Source organism: Dothidotthia symphoricarpi, assembly GCF_010015815.1.
Source record: "Dothidotthia symphoricarpi CBS 119687 unplaced genomic scaffold P153scaffold_23, whole genome shotgun sequence".
Lineage (NCBI taxonomy): Eukaryota > Fungi > Ascomycota > Dothideomycetes > Pleosporales > Dothidotthiaceae > Dothidotthia > Dothidotthia symphoricarpi.
In genome coordinates this window covers 210,996-231,528 of record NW_022985030.1, presented here as the reverse complement: position 1 = coordinate 231,528, position 20,533 = coordinate 210,996, and the positions used below count along the sequence as shown (strand labels likewise).

The following is a 20,533-nucleotide window of genomic DNA, read 5'->3' as shown; positions in this document are numbered from 1 at the left end:
GCTACTAAATTATAGAATCTCATCGTGCACACCCAAACAACACGTATAATCACAATGCAAAACACTGGTATATGTATATCAACTTCCACTTTCCCAGTAATCCGCATACGCACACGAACAAAGTACCCACCATCTCCAAACACTACAAACAACAACAACCAACTTAACCCTAACCAGCCCAAAATGCGCGTCCCCATCCCCACGTCCCGCACCCCTCCCCAACCCACCACTCAACCGCACAGCCGCTCCCCACTCCCCAAAACAACCCTCCTCTTCAAGTGTCGCGCCCCCACCTGCGGAACCCTAAACAAAGTCCACAAGCCGCGCGACACGCCCCGCGCGCTACTGAAAAAGGACCTCGTATGCGCGGAATGCGGGTTGAAAGTGCTATGGGGGCTGGGCAGTAACACTAACGGGGAGGCACACGGGGACAAGGAAGTAGTAGAGAGCGAGGAGGACATGGCGAAGTTTCGGCTGCGGATGGAGGGCGTGGCGATGGAAGAGGAGCGGTTGGCGAGGATGATGAGGGAGGCTAGGGCGGGGGTTGAGGAGGTGGAATATGTTTGATTGATGGGGGGTGGGGGTGGGGTTAGGTAAGGCTTTTTCAATTGATTTATTGCTGCTTTGATGGTGTTGTGTTTGTTTTTGGCGCTTGTGGCTACCAGCTTGGTGCTATGTATGGGCTTGGGTCGCGCTTTGAGAACGCGGAGGCTTTGTGTGTGCTGTCGAGTAGCACGGTCGAGGTGCGCGATGTGTCTGGCCACCATCCGGATGTTGAGCAGAGGTTTCGCCCTGTGCTGTGTAGGAAATCTGCTGGGCGGGGGGATGCGGACCAACCTGGACTCATACAAGGGTTGGTTTGCGCGCTGCTTGCTGTTGCTATCAGGGGCTTGTAGCTTTCATCGCTGGGTGCAGTGTGGTATGGAAGGTCGTATGTCGACGAGCCGCAGCACTCACTGCCATGCTGTTCAAACGTCGGCGGTGAGTATGGAGTTGTGATTGGGGTTTCGCCGCCTAGTGTGACGCGCTCCTGATGGGAGCTAGATGTCTTTTCGTACTCGAGTTTCATCACCATTTCTCCGTCTTCAGTCTCGAAGCGGACGCGTATTGGTAGCCAGTCCGGGATCTTCTCGCCCGCCATGGAGTCCAGTGCTTCGATCAAGGGATCCTCATCCACGGTGCTGACATCCCATTGTTTGTGAATGCGATTGCACTCGTTGATCAGTAAGGCCTTCATACGATATGCGCGAGACAACTCGGACTCGAGTTCCGGACTCAGACTCATACCACTGGAATGCAGGGATCCCGCGTGTCGAATTGTTCTATACCACGGGCCGATGGATATCTGGAGAGGAGTGTGCAGACGCAACGGTACGAGCGGAAGTTCTCTTGACACCGATTCCGCCCATGTAAGCGACTTTGCAAGTTGCAGCCCCGCATCAACATCTATGCGTCGCCGAGCTTCAGGGTCGGGTAACATAGCCAAGGCTACTTCTACGGGAAAATAACGATGCAGGGTGTCTGTCAGTCCGCAGAGCACGTTCTGTAACATCCAGTACCGTGTACAGAGAATCATGCTTTGAACGGAGTCGAAGTGCAACGAGTCAGGCAAGATATCTGCGGTCTCTGGGAACGATGGTTTGTGCGTGGTCGTGATAGATGATTTGAGGAAATCCGATACTTGGTCTGGCAGGTCAACTTGCCAGAGAGATTCTGCGAGTGATACAGCGGATGCGAGAGCACTTGAATCGTCAGGGTGAGAGACGGCATGACGTACTAAATATACTAAGCGTGGACACTGAATAAAGACGTGCATGATAGCCATTGAAGCCCTCTGAACTGGAGTGAGTGACATTAAACTCGAAGAGCGTGGAGGTGGGTACGTTGTGGACAAGTAAAACTCGTTGTCATAGACCGATTTGCGGCCTGCGAGCATCGCCTCATTGACCTGCACGAGTAAGCGATGAGTCGGAGTTGAGATATACGTAGACTACTCACATCGTCGATATACGTATTATCGATGAGGTTCCAGAAATGATCATCGTCGACATTCGCAACCGCGCCAGATTTGAGTAACTCTGCAAGTCCAAAGGCGTGGATCGCATGATACATCGAGCCAACGCCTAAGAGAGCCTATTATGTATGAGCATGATCATTTCTCATGGACAACTTATCGAAACATACTTCTGCGGCATAATGCATCTTCGTCGCCAAAAGAACCTCGTACGTAGCCCCTTCGCTCGCATCGCAAACTACGAGTTGCAGCTCTTTCAGCGCCTTCGCCTTGATAGTTCGGGCCACTGCTCGTTTCGAATGCGAGTTGTCCCAGTACGCGGCATAACTGCTCATGAGAAATTCAACTGCAAGATCAAGCATGCGGTTCGAGCCGATACGCGATGGTATAGATAGGATCCAAGTTCCCAGAATGGACAATGGCTGCTGGCTCACCGGGCCGGAACCAAGCATATCGATGTACCGGGCTATGAGCGTTGATTCAAAAGACGAGGGGCGATGCCATGTCAAGGCAGACTGGGAGTGTAGATGCTGCAGGTAGGCTTCCAGCTTCTTCTTCTGAATTCCCGCCGCCTTTCGGCTTCTCGGCTTTGATGATGAAGCCAGAGTACGAAAGACACCCTTGCCATGGTCGGCTTCTCTTTCCGTCGTGAGTAGGAGGCTGGATGACACGAAGCCCGTAGAACTGATGTCGTCTTCTGGGGAATTGAGAGCGTATACGACTGGCTCAACTTTTGATCTCCCGTGTTTCGTCAGTTGATTTGGATCCTGCACTACAAGAGCCGAAGCCTTTCCATAGGAGTATGCACATGGCCTGTCTTTCTTCCTGCAGGCACCACACTTTGGTCTCTCCTCGTCACACTACGATAATTCCATCAGAGTCATCAAAAACAAGATAGAAACACCCTTACTTTTACTTTTCGTTGTCGGCAGGTATCGCACTTGCCAGTCTGCGTCATGGTGGAATTAGATGTGAGACTGTAGCGTGTGGATGTGAGCTCGACCGTAGCGCAGCGATCAAGTACCCATGCATGTTAAAGAGAGGATTGCTCCATGTACGGATGAGACGGTGACAAGAAGTGGATGCAGGTGAGTCCGTCAGACCAGCTCTAGAATGACGCTAGATCTATGACGCTAGCCCCATTTCGTGGAGCTAAGATGCCGCACGTGAATACGAGACTGGTTCGTGCCATTGTCTCTCCCAAATCTCCAGCGCACCAGAACTTTCATAACACATTCATTCTGTCTATTATACAAACCTCATCCGTGAGTTTTCATCAATAGAAACCCTTCCTAGCACTCCCCTTCTTCCTCCCCTCCTTACTCCAGATCGCACACACACTCTGACTCTCGCACCAATCCCTCACCACGATAGCCTCCAACTCTCTCTCCACAGCCAGCACGTCCTGCAAATCGCCATCCATGCTGAACACCGCATCGCCTCCCCCATCAACAAGATCAACACTCACGTCTTTCTCTGCTCTATTTTTCTGGAACTTGTTCCACTCCTTGACCTGTTTTTGCGTCGCGCGCCTGTACAAGCGGATCGAAGTATACATGTTCAAGTACGCAGTGAAATCTTCCAGAACGATGGGGTCATACATCAAGATCTTCTCGTGCCAGTTTGGTTTCTTCGGATCGGTTGTCGGTGTCATTGAGCGGACATGAGCCGTGATTTGCGCAAAGAGGTGTGGTTTGATGTGTGTGTATTCGAGGTGCGGGGCGGGAATGCGGTGGACCCTAGTGACACCATCCGTGGTGGTCGGTGTGGCGATACCGATGGAAGCGGTAGAGGGTAAGGGCGGAGTTGAGATCGCAAACGAAGGAGGTCTAGGTGTGAGTGCGAGTGGTATGTCAGGCGAGCTATGTATTCGAGGTGGTGTGGGGGACAGTATCTCAAGTGCTTCGTCTTCCGAGTCGAGGATTTCCTCAATGTCGATGAAGCGGCCTGTAGACTTTGGGGGTGTTGCGGGAGATCTAGGTGGTGATTTCTTTGCTTTGACCCGTGACACTGCGGGTTTGGAAGTCGATTGTTTTGATGCCGATGCGGACGATGCTGTGACTGTGGGTACAGCAGACATCGACTTTGGAGGCTTACCACGACGCTTCTTGGGCGAGCCGTTCGACGTCGCCAGTGCTGGAGCTACTGCCTTTGGTAAAGGCGAAACGCGAAGTTGGGCTGACGGTGGGAAGTTGAAATCATCGATATCGGCGAAGCTGTCCTGGGACTTGGCATTCTGGTTCGAGGGTGGTGGTTCCTGCTCGAAGTCATCGATGTTTTTGAAAGTGTAGTTATCCGCGTTCGCATGATTCACAGGCGTAGCCATGGTCGGCGAAACATGTTGTGATACGTGCAGGGGTGTCGGTGGGTTCGAAGAGATGATAACATCTAGTGGAGGCTCAAGGTCATCGATATCGACAAATTCAGGCGCAGCGTCAGGTTCGTCATGTGCACCATCCATGAGCAATGCAATATCTTGCGTCCGATCAGGCTCGGGAATATATACATCCTCCATCTGCTCGAGCAATCCACCTTCAACATCTCGTGCACTCGCCTCCCACAAGTTACTCTGGCCTATCACCTTTCCAAGTTTCGGCCAGCGCGGAGGAGCTTGCGAAAAGATATCAGAAAGAAGATCAGCGTCGTGCTCCGACTCCCTCATCGCTTGCTGAATCTGACGCACTGTTGTGGGTGATTCTTCGATCGCAAGTTGACTTGATGTTCCAAACAAGATACTCTGTGTGTCCATCCGAAGTACTGCGGAAGCCGGGCTCAGCAGTTTTTCAGCCACAGGCTTGGGTTTTGCTTTAGATTTCGCGGGTGCCCTTTTGGCTTTCGCCTTAGGTTCTGCCTTTTCAGCCGTAGTCTTGGAGGTCGCGCGTTTACGAGGCGGCTTTTTTGACGGTGCCTCGGGATCGATGCTAGTCGTGTCGTTCAAAGGCACCTTTTTCGTCGTTGTAGTTGTCCGACTTGGGAAGAATTCGCTGGTCACAGTGCTGGGATCTGTTGCTGGGTCTTTTGATGCATATTGTTCGGTAACGATATCTGTGATAGTGCGCGGTTTTTTCTTGGGGGCTTTGCCCTTTTCCGGAGACGAGTTCCTGCTGTGGCTGGGTACGCTGACGGGCTGTGCATGCAGGTTAGCATTTACATTCAATGGAGATAGAGCGCACATGCACACACCTCTGCTCGCCGTCGTTTTATTGATCCCACGACATCGATCATTGTTTTGGTCGTAGTGACCTTGGGTTTTGCTGAAGGCGACTGGGCGTAAGCAAAGCTGGTCAGCATACTGCCGAAGCTCGCACTAGCGTCCATCACTAAAGGTCTGTTCTCCTTTCCCGTTGAGTCTGTGAAAGGAGTCGAAAAGTCTGTAGTATTCGTGTCTCTCGGCGGTGTCCAATCCCGTCTTCTCGCCACCGCTTCATCGAGATCGAGGCCCTCTGTCAAAGGACCCGAAGGTGGTTTGGACGAAGCTTGTTTCCTCAGTCGAGGACTCGAGGGCAAATCCCATATCGATGAGGGTTCATTGTCAGCAACGTGCTTGTCCGCCAGTCCTTCTGCTGTTGTGTCATTGTGTTCATCCTTGTCAGGAAAATGTGCAGACACAATGCGCACATTCCCTCGCTGCGTCTTCCCGGTGGCCTTTGCGACTTTAGGCTTTGTGACCCTCGTTCGCTTGGGCTTGAGATCTGTAACACCCTCGACTTTCTCTTTCTTCGTGCGCGGTTTCCGTGGCTTGCCTGCCTTTGTGAGTTTAGGAGCGGTAGTTGGAACTTCGTTTGGTGCATCGAGTGTAGTTTCCGCATCCGCAGTAGCAAAGTATGAAGATTTCGTTGGCGCTGCGCGGAGTTCGTGATCGTCTGTGTTGACCTTTGCCTTTCGTGTCTTTGGCGGTGGCTTTGACTTTGGCTCGCCCTCGACTGCCACAGAAGCCTTCGTAACACGTTTCCTCGGTTTCTTTGCAGGCGGCGCCTCTACCATATCCTCTAGAGACCCCCTTCTTGATTGTACCAGCTGTGCGTCCGTAGAGTCATCGTCCATTGGCTGCGCAAAGTGCTCGGAGCGCATGAGACTGCCCACGGTGGCAAATCCCCTGGCAGTCGTAGGAGGAACAACCACGGCCTTCGAGCCTGAAACTAACGCGCCATTCAAGTACCTCTTTGGGCTGGTAGGCGGCGAAGGGGAGAATGGCGAGTATGCGCGCATGGCGACGCGTTGACTGCTCGGTGGCGCATCTTGCGGAGAATAGAGCTCGGGAGCTGGTGGACTCGAAGAAAGGATCACAATGTTGAACTCCGCGCCTGCCATTGCTACTGACGGCAGGAGTCTCCGGAGCGCCAATGTGGCGAGTTGGGAAAGAGCGACTTGACTTGAGGGGTAGTTCGAGAGAGGAGTCGCGGAATGGTAGAGGCACGGACTTTGCATTTGGCTAACACCGAACATTGTGCCTTAGACTCTCACAAGCTCTGCTGACCCCCTCCATAGCGACACCCACAACTGTCACTCACAACATCTTTCCCAACTCCATCGCAATCGTTGCCAGAGCTTCGGATACACTTTGTCACCTACGTATCAGGTTACCATACTCTCTTGAGCTGTCCGGCTATGCAGATGGCCGGCACGCTCGTACCCCCTCCGTCTGCAGCCAATCGATATTACGAGCCTCACCCACTCACAAGAGCAACATGATCAGCCTCAGGAGCTCGATAGTGCTATCTTGGAGCTTCTCAGCCGCCAATAGTCTTTTCAGCGCACCCTCGCAAGCATAACCGAGCTGTTGAGGCCGGGCATGGGCGTGCTCCGCGGGTCGAAGTAAAGCTGCACACCCTCAAACTCCCAGCACTGACCACGACACTCACATAAGCCTGGAATAAGCTTCAGTAGCTCCATAGACTTCTTCGGTAAGTTATAGTTGTGTTTACGCTTCAGATTCTGTTGTTCGGACTTCACCTGTCCAGTCGAAACAACCTTCTTCGACGATCAGCAACGCACACGAGCGACAGCAATGCTGCTTTGAAACATAAAACATATGGACTGACCTTAGGCGCAGACTCAAGCTACAGTTGGTCTCATGAAATTATGCAGCCTCCTGTATTGTCTCTCACCCCCGCAGCTGCAAGTCTACCCCACACACGTTTTGGCAGGGCGACCACCGAACTTTTGTCTTTGCGGCGGCCAAGTTAGTGTCCATGTGTGATTATACAAGACACATCTTGGCACGCCCGTCGATCCGACTCAACGACTGACGAAGAGGATTGGGTATAATCCTCTCGACTCAATCGAGAGAGTGATAGCATCGACATCGCCAGTATGACATACAGTCCACCTGCGTCGGAAACAGGATGCGGGTACGAATGCGCACCATGCAACATACCATAAATTCAGGAGATGTGTTTGTCAATGGCTGTGGTGAACACCCGTACCGTTGTTGTCATTGTCGTAAGGACACATCTACGAATGAATGACCAAACCATCGTTCGAGAGTTTTAGGGCCATTGGCGTCTCACGTTTGAGTTTCTTGGTGTCTGAAACCGGTTCAGGTGTTGGCTGCAGAACCGGAGCAATGACGGTCTCACACGATCAAGCGCGCTATACCAAGAGGGAGCAGTTAGCAACGTCCAAATCAAACCCCAACATCGCTCAACAGGATGGAAGTTGTCATAGCTGAACTCAGTGCTGATTCTGATGAAAGACGCCTAGTCTTCGTAAGACGACTTCGGTTTCCCGGGGATCGTAACGACGATGAAGGACTAAAGAGATCAGTATCCTTTATCAAACTTCGAGACAGATACTCACGTCTACCATTTCAGCCGTCGACGCGGAAGACTTCCGACTCTCCTTACCACGAATCACTATGCAGAAGAATGGCGGTACGGGGTTTCATACACAGCTATCCTGGATTGTGCATGGACTTCCTTCGAGTGCGGCACTGTCCGTCTCTGGATGCATGAGAGTATCATCAGATATCATCTCGCAGTACTCGGAGTTGCAGTGTCGGTAGGGCGCATCAACAAAGCTCTACACACGTCAACAATCAGGCTCACCTTGTCGTTTCATACGCCTCCAAGTCTGAGCAAGTTTGCACCACAGATCTCACGGGCGAGCTTGCTTTAATAATAGATCGTTCTATCTGATTCAAGTCAGCACGAAGCATAAAAGTTGATAAATGGATACGACTCACTGTCTACAAAAGGTCTAGCTTGACGCTGTTCTTATTTCCTTTGCTATCTATCACGCCTCCTGATAGTGAATGCATTCGCTGTCACCTCTGGTCGAGCCTTAATATACCTTTCGAGATCGAGAGGAATGAAACTCTCCGTTTCAAACTCCTTGGCATAGCCATGGACTGCGTATCTGGAAGCTTAGGGTTCCGGATGACACAAGCGAAGAAGACAATGATCATCACGGTGCTGATACCCACGATGCAGACCAAACGTTGAACATGCATGTATGCCTAGACCATCTCGCGTAAACAATGCATCAAACAGCTTGAGTGGCAGAGTGAGGGTCGCCAGTTGACGAGGGACCCTCGCCTGCCTGGCTACGACTCCAAGTAGCGCTCGGAGTCGGTCGCGTCGTTTGGCAGGTCCCTCGTCGAACGCAGCGATGTGGTCCAACGTTATGCAGATTACACATGGAGATGTGGGTCTGATTCATGCGCTGAGCTTTTGAAAATCACCTGAGATCCATCTGTCAGCGACATGCATGTCAGGCGCACGATTGTATTTCCCAGGGTTCCGCGAGGGTTGTGCAACACTGATGGACTTACCAACTTTGCGGCGTACATCAGGGATAATTCCTCGTATCATCCGAGCCACTTCGGCTGGCTCAGTGCAGAAGTCTTTGCGAAATGGCTCGCACACAAGTTGCTGGACTACCAGCATATATTCATCATGGCCTGGATGGGCTCAGGGACAGCTTTTCGAACTCGTTTGCGCTTTTTCGCTGCAGATGAGGTCGAATCCGGCGAACGGTCCGGGCATGATGTCAAGCTGACAAAGGGACAATCCTCTTCGTGTCTTCCTGTGTATGACCGGCACAGCTTTCCAACGACTCGAGGGGGCTGCCGCATGGTGATGCACAAACCCTTTGTTCGAACACCCCGCGCGACTGTACGCTCATGTAGGGCTACGACAGGATCACGCGATACGCACATGAGTTGTTGTGCGACGCTGACGTTGACGTTGTCGACATACGCGTTCACGGATGTTTGGCAGTCTCGAACAAGCTTTTCCTACCCTTCGTGAAGGTCACCGAATCGTTCGATCGTTGGCCATAGGCGAAGGATGTGGTCCATGGGAAGCTACCTGAGACGTGTCAGTAGAGAGCCCGGCTTCGGCAACCGGCGACTTACGGACCTGGAACCTAAACTTCGAAGGAGCGCCTGGGTGTTGCCGTTCTGAGCGTCGGCCGTCCATTGCGGGGTCGACCTGGTGTGGAGCGTGGTGTTGACGACCCGCGCGCGAGTCCTGCCAGTCGAGCTGAAAGGCATAAGTCTACGTAGTCCAGTCAGTCAGAGGTGCCATCGATGCGTTTTAGTACGGACTACTCGCCGTTGCTGTTGTTCGGTGATGGCCTCCATGGTGGGGCAGCTTCGCCAGCGAGATGATGTGTCCAACTGCTTCGACAGTAAGCCATCAGGCCACGAGTTTTCTTCGCGCGGTGGCTTTTGGTGAAGAAGCTGGAGGTAGTGGCTGCCGTTATGAGTGCCGGAGAAGTAAGCTGCAAGAATGGAAGTCAGCAAACATCTCCACGGCAAGCTGCAGCCCACGCCGCGATGAGCGTCCTGCGGCCCAATGACCGGAGAGAGAGCCCCCTGCATCTCCTCAGGTCACCCAAATAGGTCTGCGGCGGTCTGCAGGCGCTGGCTTCGTGGAATCCTACACGTTGTCTTGAAGCTGCATCACCCCGCCTCAAGAAAAATGCCATGGCGGCAACGATGAATGGATTCAGTACGTACCTTGCTGTGTCTTGAAGCACCGCATGTCCCATAGAAGCTTTCTAGGACTGTACCAGATCGCGTCGGCCAGGAGTCGCGACCGCTGTCATCAAAGTTTGTTCGCCGCCATCATCGCCAACCTGTTTGAAATGCCGATATCGATGTCGCCTTGTTCAGGAGCTTACCAAAAAGGTTACAATGGCATGAGAACCACGTAACAAACAAGGTGGACAAGAGTTGCTGTTCTCAGAAGAGTTTGTTGGTGTTGGTGTTCAGGGTGGCGATGGTAAAGGCAGCTTGCCAATGCGACTCTCCCACCTCCTATGCACGGACCCTTGGTGTCTCGTGGTGACACAGCCGCAACACCAGGTCTGGGAGAGGGAGAGCTGATGGCACCCGATCCAAGCAAGTGTAGAGAGACAAGCAAATGTGTGCGGCAAGTTGGAGCGCTCACAACGTGAACATCGCACTTGCAGACGGCTTAGATGGCTTGCAGACGATGCCAGCTTACTGTCAGAACACTGCTCCGGCGATAAGATGTCTATGTACTTGGCACTGTTCCTCGTCTTGGATGCGCTGGGCAGATCGCTGAACAGTACTGCCTCCATCTGTGCAGTGTATGAACTTGTTGGTGCAGGGGGCATCCAAGTCTCCAGCAAATCAGTACACCGTACATCATGCGATCTGAGAAGATATTCCCCGGCTAAGCTGCAAACTTCTACAGAGCAGCCATAGGTGTACCAATCTCTTCATCTACGCTCAGAGATGTACAAATATCGAGACTGCTCCTGAGACGGATGTATGCCGAAATCGGAGAACAACATGACTCTGCAGCGTAAGGAGTGAGAGATCATGCGTTTTTCTCGTGTGGATAGCCCTGCGAGCGTAGTCTGGAGCTTAACGACGATGTCGTTCCCTCTTCGCTGCAGAGAAAATTACAAACGAAAGCAAAAGAGGAATTGATACCCAAGCTGTATGACCCAGGAGATCCTCACTTCTGCATCACTGCGCAAGTCATATGCCTACATGGGACAAAGGAGTGCTGCATCACTTTCGCCGACCCTACTTTGCCGCATATGCAACCTCTCGGATGTCCTGCTTGAGGAATTTCGCTATCCAGAATCAGTCATGCTTCGTACCGCCTTCGAAATGGCTGGTGAGCAGCTTGACTCCGGCCAACACCTCTCACGGAGAGCCTGGACCTTTGACCTGCAAGCTTTTTCCTTGCACCATCGCGAAGCGTAGCAACGAGACATCGATCTCGTGATGTTTGTGACAATACGCATCGTGGGGAAGGTAGGTCAATCGATCATGAACATGGTGTTGTCACCTGAGCCCATGGTCAGTGGAGGCGTTCGGAAACCCTCCTTGACAGAACACATAGTGTCTGAATTTTGTGCTTTTTTTCCCTGACTGACATACAGCTCTGGTATTACTGATTGTAGACATAGGTAACATGTATAAGAGTCGAAAGATTGAACTGTCTCTCGACAAGTCTGCAACATTCGACATGCTATACAATCTTTGACTGTAAATCTATGGGTACATCTGCTGGCTTTGCATTCAATAGTGCTATTCATAGAGGCCGTCTGCCAGATCACTGAGGAAGCTTCTTCAGCAGTACATATAGATGATGCTTATACATGGGCCGGTCATTCAAACTAGAGATCATATTGTCCGACTAACCGCATTTCCAAATCACAAAAGGCAAAGTTCGGCTACTGGAAAAGTAGTCAGATTGGCTCCTTGTGATTCATATCATTGTATGGCGCAAGATCCTTTGGTAAGTATGAGAGGCTGATGGTCGCTTCTTTTCCTTTCTTTTTCGCTATCCCAGTCTCGTTCCCTGCACGATGAGTTTTGGTGTCCGAGGTTTTGTGCACTCAAGCCGGCCGCCTATGGCGCGCTGTGTATCGTCTTTTACTTTTGCTCTTCCTTCTACCCTCTTCATACCCCTTCTCTGTCACCGTCCTCATTTCATCTTGTCTATTGCTCGCTGTTGTCATCGAAAGTCTCCCGTCACCCCAAACACCACACTCCTAGCCGCCCATGGCGTGCCGTATTTTCAACCCCTTTATTTTCTACGCCGACTCACATGTCGAGTATACCCATCGTCTACGTCACCCTCCCTCCCCCGCCTCAATCTCTTCCCTTCCATATCCACAAAATCACTTTTTCCATATCCGTACCATCACTTTCTCCCTCCGCAACACCTACTTCCTCACAATCATGCTATCGGTCCCTTCCCGCCAAAGAGCAGCCGAAAAGCGTTCAGAAACACGCCAACATTCTTATGGAACCCTCAGAACAAGGGGCGTTCTGCCTCGTGATCGCACTTTCCTATTCCTCCATCAAGGCCCTGGGATCGATGTGACTGCGAGACGGGGATGTTGTAACGCTGGTTCCGCGCCGTGTAGAAAGCTTTTAGTTGCGGGGGGGTGGCGAAGCGAGGACGTGGATGTGTGGGGTTGGAGACGTGTCTGGGATGGGCTTGGGGTAGATGCGTTTATGGTCTGGATAATGGGAAGGTAGGCTTGTGGCTTGAGACGCGCGCATGTGTATGGTGGGCGGCTTGTCGCTCTTTCCTGTTGTTGTCAGCCCCTGCCCCTTCCGCTGAGTCTCCCGTCAAAATCCCTTCTTCGCACGCATGCTCCATCTTTTCTCACTCCTTGCCTTCTTTCTCAGTCGCGATGTACGCTCTCCTTTCGTTGTCCTAACTTCCATCGTTTGCAGCTCGGTGTCGCTCTCCCGTTGGAGGAGCGGTTCTCGTCTTCATCGTTTTTGCCTATCCCGTTTTGTCAACTGTTGTTCTCATTTCGTCTCAAACTCCTTATCTTCTTACACTTTCCTTTACCTTGCGTTATCCTCCACGGCTTCTATCGTTGCATAATTCCGTGTTTAGCCACCCTGACTGATCCCACTTCTCACCACCCTCCCCTCCTCCGGTGGTTTGCCTGGTCAAGTTGCTCCCTCTCGTTCCTCTCATGGAACAGAACAATTTACGGCGTATATCTTGCTATCGTGGTCAGCCCTATTCGGATCTCCTCACCGCTCTGTGATGGGTATTTCCGAAGCTATCGCGTGGTGCTCGTGGGTACCGTGCATCCACGCGCTGTGTAGTAGATTGCATGAAAACTTGACTCGTGTGTGGTCCCGCTGGCGAAGAGAACCCGTGTGCGGTTTCTTCGACTGCTGGGTCTTGTGGAGGCCATTATGTCTGCCCTGTTCCATCTTCTACGTCTGTCAGTGGTCAACCTACCATGTTTTCCCACCAGTCACTCTCCCGCGTGCTCAGCGCTGGTCCTCATGCCTCTTGTCTGGTCAGCCACGGCGTTGAAATGGTCTTCTTCGTTCGCTTTGGCGTGGTCATCTCGCGAGATGTTTCTTTGTTTGGTGATTGCTTCCGATCCTTTGCGTGACCCAGCTTGTTTCCTTCCAAAAACTTTGACCTTGCTTGCTTTCTCGTGTATTCATCGGTCCCGGTGCGATTTCACGTGGTGTGGGTAGGTTGTAGGGCTTATGTAGTGAACGGTCCGCGGTCGGTTTAGCAACATCAGCGTTGCATGCGTGTCGGATCGTTGATCTCTCCTACGAAACTCTGGGTATGTCAGCTCTCGCCCCACGCCAAATCAAGCCAGCCAGACCTTTCTGGTACATCCTGTATATCCGCGCCATCGCATCGTACTTCCGTCATGTCTCGCGCCTCCCTTTACATTCTCCATAGCTCATGTCGGCCCGGGGCTCTGTCTCTGGAATGCACGTGGAGGGCGCCAGGCCAACTCAACAGCGCCACATATCCCAGCACAAGGATGGTCATGCCCGAAAAAGGTATCGTGTGCGCATGTCGAGAGGGGCTCGAGTTCGGAGTGTAAGACGTCGGTCTTGTGGTGGAGGTCTGTCGCTTTGTTCAGCATGAAGGGTTCTGCGCCGTTCTTCCTGCGTGCCGTTCTGTGTTCTTATAGTCCAAGAAGCTGAGCTTTCCATAAGTCAATACCACCCAGAGAGTCTCCTGGGATGCACGCTTTCATCATCTTCTGCCGGACTTAATGGGTTGTATGCTGCACCTTGGGTTGCGCGCGTGATTGAGTATCGTAAGCAGAGGATCTGCAGACTGCGCAATGTACTGGGGATATATACTGTAATTTGTCGAATTTGAAGAGTTTGCTTCCAAGATTCTCATGTCTATCTGAGTATGAGACGTAGCGTTTGTATGGAGAGCTCTTCTGACGCTATGACCCTTGGCGCCATCCATTGCCTGTTGTCAGGTCCAGTCTGTAACTTTACGCAACTTGAGTGCTCAACAACAAACACATCACAATGGCTACTACCTACCTGAAGTATCATATCGATCACTCGGTCTCGTCGATTCTGGGCGTTGGCGCTCGGTGTCGCACGTGCGGCCGCATATACGACCAGAGCCGCAATCGGGCAGTAGGCTTTTGCCCAATCCACGACCGCGGAAATGCTCTAGAAGAAGCAGAACTTGGCCGCCTAGCCTGCCGGATGCAAGACTATTTCTACAACTGGGCTGTCTCGTTCAGGTCGGAGACCGATCCCTCATTCGCATGGCCCTCTCCTCTGCCTGGTTCTACCGCCTCCGAACATTGGTGGTGGACAACCGTGAACGTTCTCAGGCTCCAGTGCGAGTGGAGTCTGACGCAGCTTCAGTGCTGGTGGGAAGACCTATGGGGAACGCACGACGGCCGTGAGCAGCTTTTGAATCAAGCCGATACCGAAGGGAGACTGACATTGCCCCCTAGGATATATACTGCATGTTTCGGAGATCAAGTTCTGCCCGCAAGAATACTGGCATCATCAACATTGTGCCTTTTTGGTCGTTCTCAGGTCTGGCGCCGAGTACATCATCGACCCCACTGGGGTTCAATTCGGGCCTGACTGGCCGTTGCTCTGTCCTCGACGTGAGTATGAGCTTTGGGCCATGCACCCGGATCCGTACTTCAGGAGGTATCGGGAGCGTCCGGTCGGTACAGCCAGTCGATTGCTAGCAGAGGGGCGACAATGGGCATTCTGAATTGCTCTTCGGCTGGATGGTAAGTGGAATACTCCGCGGGAATACTTGATAAATGCTCAGCATGTTCAAAGACTGACAAGATAGGCTTGAATTTTTCCGAAACCCAGTTTCGATACCCGCGCATGTTCGAGCCCGCGAACGCACACGCTAGACCCCGAGGATAGCAAAGCTCCCATGCCGCAGTGGATCTACATATAATGCCACAATAAAGAGTTTGAATCCCCCCATTTTTCAACACACTCGTTTTCAAGCCTCTTCTGTTCGCGAGGTCCGAACCTTTCCATGTGGTGCCGCAAATCCACGTGACGATACCCATACCCCACAAATGTTCGAAGCAATCCTCGTATCGTCGAGAGCTTGGTAATGTTATACAACATCTTTGAAGACGGTTCAATAACACGGACGAGTGTTTCGATGGTTGGGTGCGGTTGTCGCGTTGTAGGGCGCGCTTTCGTAAGTTTGGTGGGCTGAGGCGTGATGTTGTCGCCCCTCGGCTCATGCATGCGCGCACATCTCGGCACGTACATCAGGCCTGCAAGCACCATCTTCAAGGGCAGATTGCATATTGCGCGACGGGGAAATCACGAAAACAGTGGGAGACTCCAGTTGCACTCGTCTGGGGGTATCTTTTGTCACTTTGAGCGACCCCAAACAGGGAGGCTGCAGACCGAACTGTCTTCGTCGCGAGAGCGGACCCGACGATGCTTCGAGCGATGAGCAATGCGCGCGACATCACAACGACTGGCAAAGGATAGTTCCAACTTCGTGACTCGGCGAGCACATCCTACTATGTGTCATGAGTTATACAAGGTCGTGGAGATTGAGCATGATATGGAAGCATATGCCAGCGCGGAGGGAGCCGCGAAACCTTCGAAGGCTGAACAGCTGGTACATGAGGTAGCATGGATATCCTTAGGCTACTCTACTTCCGCACCACGATCACAAGTATCAGCTGGTAGAAGGCTATGGGTTGAAATTATGGGATTCGCGCAACATTCGTGCGACGCCGAGGAGGTATTTAGGCTGTATTTGCTGGCAACACTCAAAGTTGTTATGGTTCATCAGGGATAGCTTCAATACATAAAAGACTCATGATTATTGCGGTTCTCATCTACACGATTGTCTGGGCTGGTGCCACCTGGGGTACATCATGCTGGGATACGCAGGCAGCGACTACAAAGTCTCACCAGGCGAGATACTGTCACTTCATAACTTTGGCTGATAAGCCTCAGTACCTCACGCATAGTAAAAAGCTTCCAGTTTGTCATCGTGTAGTTGTCTTGGTGGTGTTACACTAGTATTACATGGCCTTACGGCCGACCCAGAGCCAACCTCCTCTCCCACATCTCCCTCCTGCGCGTGCCCTCCGCGCTGTCCGTAGTCAGCAACTGGATTTCAAGTATTAGAAAAAGGAGCTTACCCAAGTCGCGGCGCCAACCTGCCCTCCACGCAGTCGACCACCCGACGCATCTTGTCCTCTTTGGCCTTGAGGTACGCCATGACCTCGCGGTATGGCGGCGTGCCGCTGGCCAGGCGGCGATCGTACTCCTGTTCGAGGAGCTTGAGCTAGAAGATAGTCAGACATGGTTCATAAGGCGGACTTGGGGGTGGCTTACGATCCGCTCGCAGCCCGGCTTGCAGGACAAGAGGTCGGCGGTCGACTGGTGCTTCATGGTGGGGGTTTGCATTTTTGTGATGATCTAGAGGAGTTTGATGTTAGAGATCTGGTACACATGGCAGTTTGGAGAATACCTACGTACTTGTGTTGTGTGATGAGTTGGTGGTGTCTCACGTCGGTACGAGAAGCTCTACTATTTTGTTTGCCAAGGCTGGCTTCCAAGCGGAAGTTCTACGTCACCTTTGCGCGTGACGGAGTCTTTTTGCCGGGATTGATAACATCATAACGGTACGCAGGTGAAAGGAGATTGATTCAACAACATAAATGTGTATTATTTCCTCCCGTACTGGCCTTTCGAAGTCACACAAAGCATGAAATCAACTTGACCATGCATCCGCTTAACAGACTTGGTTATAGAAAGGGAGAGACTACGAATATAGAATGTGCAAGCATGCCCAAATTACTAAACAGTCACTATACATGTATCCAGCTTGTGCGAGGTATGACAAAAGTTGCATCAGTACCCATTTGCGAAGCTTGAGTTGGAGTATCAATCTAGTGAACAATAGTGATGCATACACGGCTATGGAAGAGCCTGCAGCAAATGTATTGACACGTTGATGTATGCTCAAAGATGGCAAACAACCAAAATGACCTGAGTCTGGCATAGCCAGTAGGTCGAGGTGAAAGTTCCTGCAGGTAGTTAACAATTACAACCAAAAAATCGTGGACAACGTTGATCGCAATCAACGTTTCCTGTCAGTGCAAATGGAGCTTGTGTAGTAGATAAATGTTTATGTCATAATGGTTCAGACTGGACTTCGCGTCCTCATGGAGCTTTTTGGGACAATTGAGGGAGGGGGGACTTAGCTTGTTGGGTATTGTTGAAGACTTGTTGTGGTGACCGTTGTCTACCACGAGCGGAGGGTTGCAAAAGAGCCTGCGGTCTGTGTTACTGGTGAACTCTCAACACCGCTGGAGCAGTGCCTGCTGATAGGAATACTTGCCTGCATGGTCTGAGAAGTTTGTGGTTCTGATGGAGGGGATGTGCAAGAAGAAGTTGGGAAGTGAAATTTGGAGCGCAAATGGGTCGGTACGTCACGTGTTTTCGGTTGCAAACTGCGTTGTTGTGCAATGGGTCGCGTCGAAAGGTCGTCCTTCGCACTTACAGATACACATCTTACGATTTACTTGCAGTACACTCTCAAAAGTCATTGTCATACCTAAATCCTTCGATATGCCGTTTCTCCACTACATCAAGAACGCTTTCCGTCACCTTGGCCACCATCTCGGCTGTACGCCGCAGGTCGAAACCACCACCGTCGACTCGGCGGAGCCTCCCGTTCCTGAACGTCATGTTGAGGGCGATAATGATCCTCCGCGCTCCACCTTGATGTCGGGCAGCGGCTGCTTCGAGCACGTGGACTGCGAGAATCGACCTTGTCGAGGACATGCACCGGAGAAGGATGTGCGGCAGTGCACCTGCATCAGTAAGATTTACCATACAACACCTTCTCGCAACACGCGCTCACTGACCTCATCAGCTCTCAACGACCTTCGCCGCTGGGATGCCGGTGGCTCTTCACACCACCCCTGGACGTCATCACCGTACCGCAGTGCTCGCCGCTGAGAATTCATCACAAGGGTCTCGCCTTTGGGCTTCTATGTACCATTCATATGGGTATCCCGGCTTTTGCCAAAAGAGCCCCCAGCACCGAGTCCGCGGGTCAACGCACCGCTGGGGTCTAGTAACTCTCAACAACGGGGTGAAGCTAAGACGGGCTCAAACATCAGGTGAGTTCTCTGGGTTATGCCCCTTTGAAAGTGATTTCAGGTGTGCTATGAGAAGGTTTCACGAAATAGATTGGTGCCAGGATAGATATCAAGTAGAGATTGTAGTATGAACAAATGATATAATATTACACCTACCTCTTGTCCGTGCCAAATTTATGTGCCAAATGTCCTCACCGTAGCAACACCCAAGAGGATGGATACATGAAAGCTGCCGCCAGAACTCTTGAAGATGTGGTAGATGAGGACTTTCTGCGTTCACTCACTTCGACGGCAGCTTGGGACCTGAGAAGTTCACGGCAGTGTTATGTGACAGCAGGAGTGCGACGGAAGACGTGGTAGTATTCAATAGTATTCCAGTTCTATCGTTCCAGCCGTAGTCGTTCCCAATGTCATCTCCAACACTTATGTGAGCCTCTCCTTCTGCCCACCAACAGGGCAACTCGGCAGACCCTCACTGCGCTACTGGGTCCAACGCGTCGTGCCACATCTCCTCCATACTATCTGGTCTTTGCTTCGAGTCTCGCTACTCCTCCGGTGAGGGCTCGTCTGGTAAGGGCTCTTCTGGTGGTGGTGGCTGCCACAAGTAGTCAGCAATTGAAGTTGTGTGAGGTGAAGGTGTAACACGCACCAAAAGCTGAAGCTCCACATCTTCTTCCTGATGTTGTTGCCGACCTGCCAGGTACCGAACTGCGTGGAGTACAGCGGGCATACGTTGGCGGTAGTCAAAAAGCCCAAACAGAGTGTCTTCAATGGGAATGAGTACGCGGGTGCGAAACAGCTCGCGAGTCCACCGAGTTGCGTAGAGTCCCAGAGCGATAACCAGCAACGGGAGCAGGCGAACAATAAAAAGCTCCAGGAAAAGAGCACGAAAGGTGGGCATGATGGGCAGGCAGAGTTATCCTTGTGGTTGGTGAGTGTTTTGTTTGAAGTGATATACAGGTTATGAAGTCGAGGCAGAAACATCACAACAACAGTAGGAAGGAAGTGAAGGCAGAAACATCACAACGACAGTAGAAAGGATTTCACGGCAAAAACACCACAACAACAAAGTTCAGGATGCGTTCTTGAAGGTAAAAACCACACAACTATCTACCAAGCAAGGAATCGATGCGTTTTCTTCCTCAATCACTCGACCAAAGTCAAGCAAATCAATGAAAAAAAGTGTTCGCGTCAACCGGAGGTGGTGTAATACCGGCAACACAGTGACCTTCAAAATTGCTCTGAAGGTCTGGTTTTAAAAACTGGTTACATAAGATTGTCCTCACACTGGAAACCTCAGTGTAAAGACCATCAGACGCAATGTGAAGAAACAAGAAGGAGTGGGAGGAGAGGAGACCTTTTATACACCCCGCCAAGTCGTGACTAAGCGGTAGATGTTCGGGTCATTGTCCCGGCGACGGTAAGGTTATGCCCGACGTTTAACCGGGCCGGTGGTGTACTTGAGGCAGTGTGTGTGGCTCGAGAAGGTTGCATGCATACGCACGTGTACCATCATCCACAGCAGTCAACTGATGATGATTATGTGCGTGATTGAGTCACGGCATGATTTGGTGTTTCTACTGCTTGATCAGTTGTGCTTCGAGCTGGCCTTGAGCTTCTGAAAACCTTAGTTTCCGCCTTTGTGTGTATTGCCTTCCTTCAGAGAAAGCGGTTTCCTATCAACTGCCAATGTGACATGCAGTTGCCCCTCTTACAGAGCGCATCCTTTTGAGCCGTGAGAGGTACCCATGTGCGACATATATCACCCCATGCCGATACCAAGTTGGCTAGGATGAGGCACGGTGGTGTGTCTCGATTTTGTTGTATCTGTCTTCTGCACACATGTTCCTCTCGTCACTAACCACCTTCTTTATCATCACAATCGCTCAAACTTGGAGCCTGCTCTGTAAGACTGTCGCCCGCAGCTTTCGCGGCTTCGTATATTTTCAAATGCAAGTCATGATCAAATCCAGACACAGTGTCCATATGGTTGGTAACTTTGATGTAAAGTGAGCGATGATCACCTCCGTTGCAAACCGAGAAGCACATTCCCTGGATACATCTTGAGTGCCATTTGCTGGAGCAAAGACCTGTGCATCATGGTTTTTCATGTATGATTCGCGATCTGAACCTTGGGTGTTTTATACAGAGTTG

At 51.6% G+C, this 20,533-nt stretch overlaps 8 protein-coding genes across 8 annotated transcripts; 4 read left to right on the top strand and 4 right to left on the bottom strand.

The window, feature by feature from the left end:
• Positions 1–54: 54 nt before the first annotated feature.
• On the top strand, positions 55–567 carry P153DRAFT_390457 (uncharacterized protein; the record flags this gene model as incomplete). Its single annotated transcript, XM_033670933.1, has 1 exon — positions 55–567. The coding sequence occupies one exon, from the start codon at positions 55–57 to the stop codon at positions 565–567; it is 513 nt and encodes a 170-aa protein (XP_033518808.1).
• Positions 256–3,090, bottom strand: P153DRAFT_350410 (uncharacterized protein). The gene is made up of 4 exons (XM_033666288.1): positions 2,925–3,090; positions 2,185–2,874; positions 1,999–2,133; positions 256–1,948 (listed from the first exon to the last, which is right to left on the bottom strand). The coding sequence occupies exons 1-4, from the start codon at positions 2,970–2,972 to the stop codon at positions 659–661; spliced, it is 2,163 nt and encodes a 720-aa protein (XP_033518807.1). The 5' UTR covers positions 2,973–3,090; the 3' UTR covers positions 256–658.
• A 142-nt stretch (positions 3,091–3,232) lies between these two features.
• P153DRAFT_326577 (uncharacterized protein) lies at positions 3,233–6,404 on the bottom strand. The gene is made up of 2 exons (XM_033665298.1): positions 5,198–6,404; positions 3,233–5,141 (listed from the first exon to the last, which is right to left on the bottom strand). The coding sequence occupies exons 1-2, from the start codon at positions 6,323–6,325 to the stop codon at positions 3,291–3,293; spliced, it is 2,979 nt and encodes a 992-aa protein (XP_033518806.1). The 5' UTR covers positions 6,326–6,404; the 3' UTR covers positions 3,233–3,290.
• Positions 6,405–8,098: 1,694 nt separating this feature from the next.
• Positions 8,099–8,504, bottom strand: P153DRAFT_131501 (uncharacterized protein). Its single transcript, XM_033662047.1, has 2 exons — positions 8,199–8,504; positions 8,099–8,147 (listed from the first exon to the last, which is right to left on the bottom strand). The coding sequence occupies exon 1, from the start codon at positions 8,463–8,465 to the stop codon at positions 8,280–8,282; it is 186 nt and encodes a 61-aa protein (XP_033518805.1). The 5' UTR covers positions 8,466–8,504; the 3' UTR covers positions 8,099–8,147; positions 8,199–8,279.
• Position 8,505: 1 nt separating this feature from the next.
• On the top strand, positions 8,506–9,397 carry P153DRAFT_131490 (uncharacterized protein). Its single transcript, XM_033662046.1, has one exon. The coding sequence runs from the start codon at positions 8,719–8,721 to the stop codon at positions 9,262–9,264; it is 546 nt and encodes a 181-aa protein (XP_033518804.1). The 5' UTR covers positions 8,506–8,718; the 3' UTR covers positions 9,265–9,397.
• A 4,876-nt stretch (positions 9,398–14,273) lies between these two features.
• Positions 14,274–14,988, top strand: P153DRAFT_301974 (uncharacterized protein; the record flags this gene model as incomplete). Its single annotated transcript, XM_033664420.1, has 2 exons — positions 14,274–14,661; positions 14,717–14,988. The coding sequence occupies 2 exons, from the start codon at positions 14,274–14,276 to the stop codon at positions 14,986–14,988; spliced, it is 660 nt and encodes a 219-aa protein (XP_033518803.1).
• Positions 14,989–17,691: 2,703 nt separating this feature from the next.
• Positions 17,692–18,451, top strand: P153DRAFT_361125 (uncharacterized protein; the record flags this gene model as incomplete). Its single annotated transcript, XM_033666966.1, has 4 exons — positions 17,692–17,699; positions 17,804–18,074; positions 18,151–18,400; positions 18,441–18,451. The coding sequence occupies 4 exons, from the start codon at positions 17,692–17,694 to the stop codon at positions 18,449–18,451; spliced, it is 540 nt and encodes a 179-aa protein (XP_033518802.1).
• A 472-nt stretch (positions 18,452–18,923) lies between these two features.
• Positions 18,924–19,280, bottom strand: P153DRAFT_361124 (uncharacterized protein; the record flags this gene model as incomplete). Its single annotated transcript, XM_033666965.1, has 2 exons — positions 18,924–18,974; positions 19,029–19,280. The coding sequence occupies 2 exons, from the start codon at positions 19,278–19,280 to the stop codon at positions 18,924–18,926; spliced, it is 303 nt and encodes a 100-aa protein (XP_033518801.1).
• Between the last annotated feature and the right edge of the window lie 1,253 nt (positions 19,281–20,533).

What these genes read in the sequence shown, in the direction of transcription:
- P153DRAFT_131501 (XM_033662047.1), bottom strand. Translation starts at nt 8,465, where the DNA reads ATGCATGTTCAACGTTTGGTCTGCATCGTGGGTATCAGCACCGTGATG.
- P153DRAFT_131490 (XM_033662046.1), top strand. Translation starts at nt 8,719, where the DNA reads ATGCATGTCAGGCGCACGATTGTATTTCCCAGGGTTCCGCGAGGGTTG.
- P153DRAFT_350410 (XM_033666288.1), bottom strand. Translation starts at nt 2,972, where the DNA reads ATGACGCAGACTGGCAAGTGCGATACCTGCCGACAACGAAAAGTAAAA. An exon ending in AGATGCATTATGCCGCAGAA is followed by an intron (nt 2,134 to 2,184) that starts GTATGTTTCGAT and finishes CATACATAATAG; the next exon opens with GCTCTCTTAGGCGTTGGCTC. An exon ending in ATAATACGTATATCGACGAT is followed by an intron (nt 1,949 to 1,998) that starts GTGAGTAGTCTA and finishes TTACTCGTGCAG; the next exon opens with GTCAATGAGGCGATGCTCGC.
- P153DRAFT_326577 (XM_033665298.1), bottom strand. Translation starts at nt 6,325, where the DNA reads ATGGCAGGCGCGGAGTTCAACATTGTGATCCTTTCTTCGAGTCCACCA. An exon ending in TAAAACGACGGCGAGCAGAG is followed by an intron (nt 5,142 to 5,197) that starts GTGTGTGCATGT and finishes CTGCATGCACAG; the next exon opens with CCCGTCAGCGTACCCAGCCA.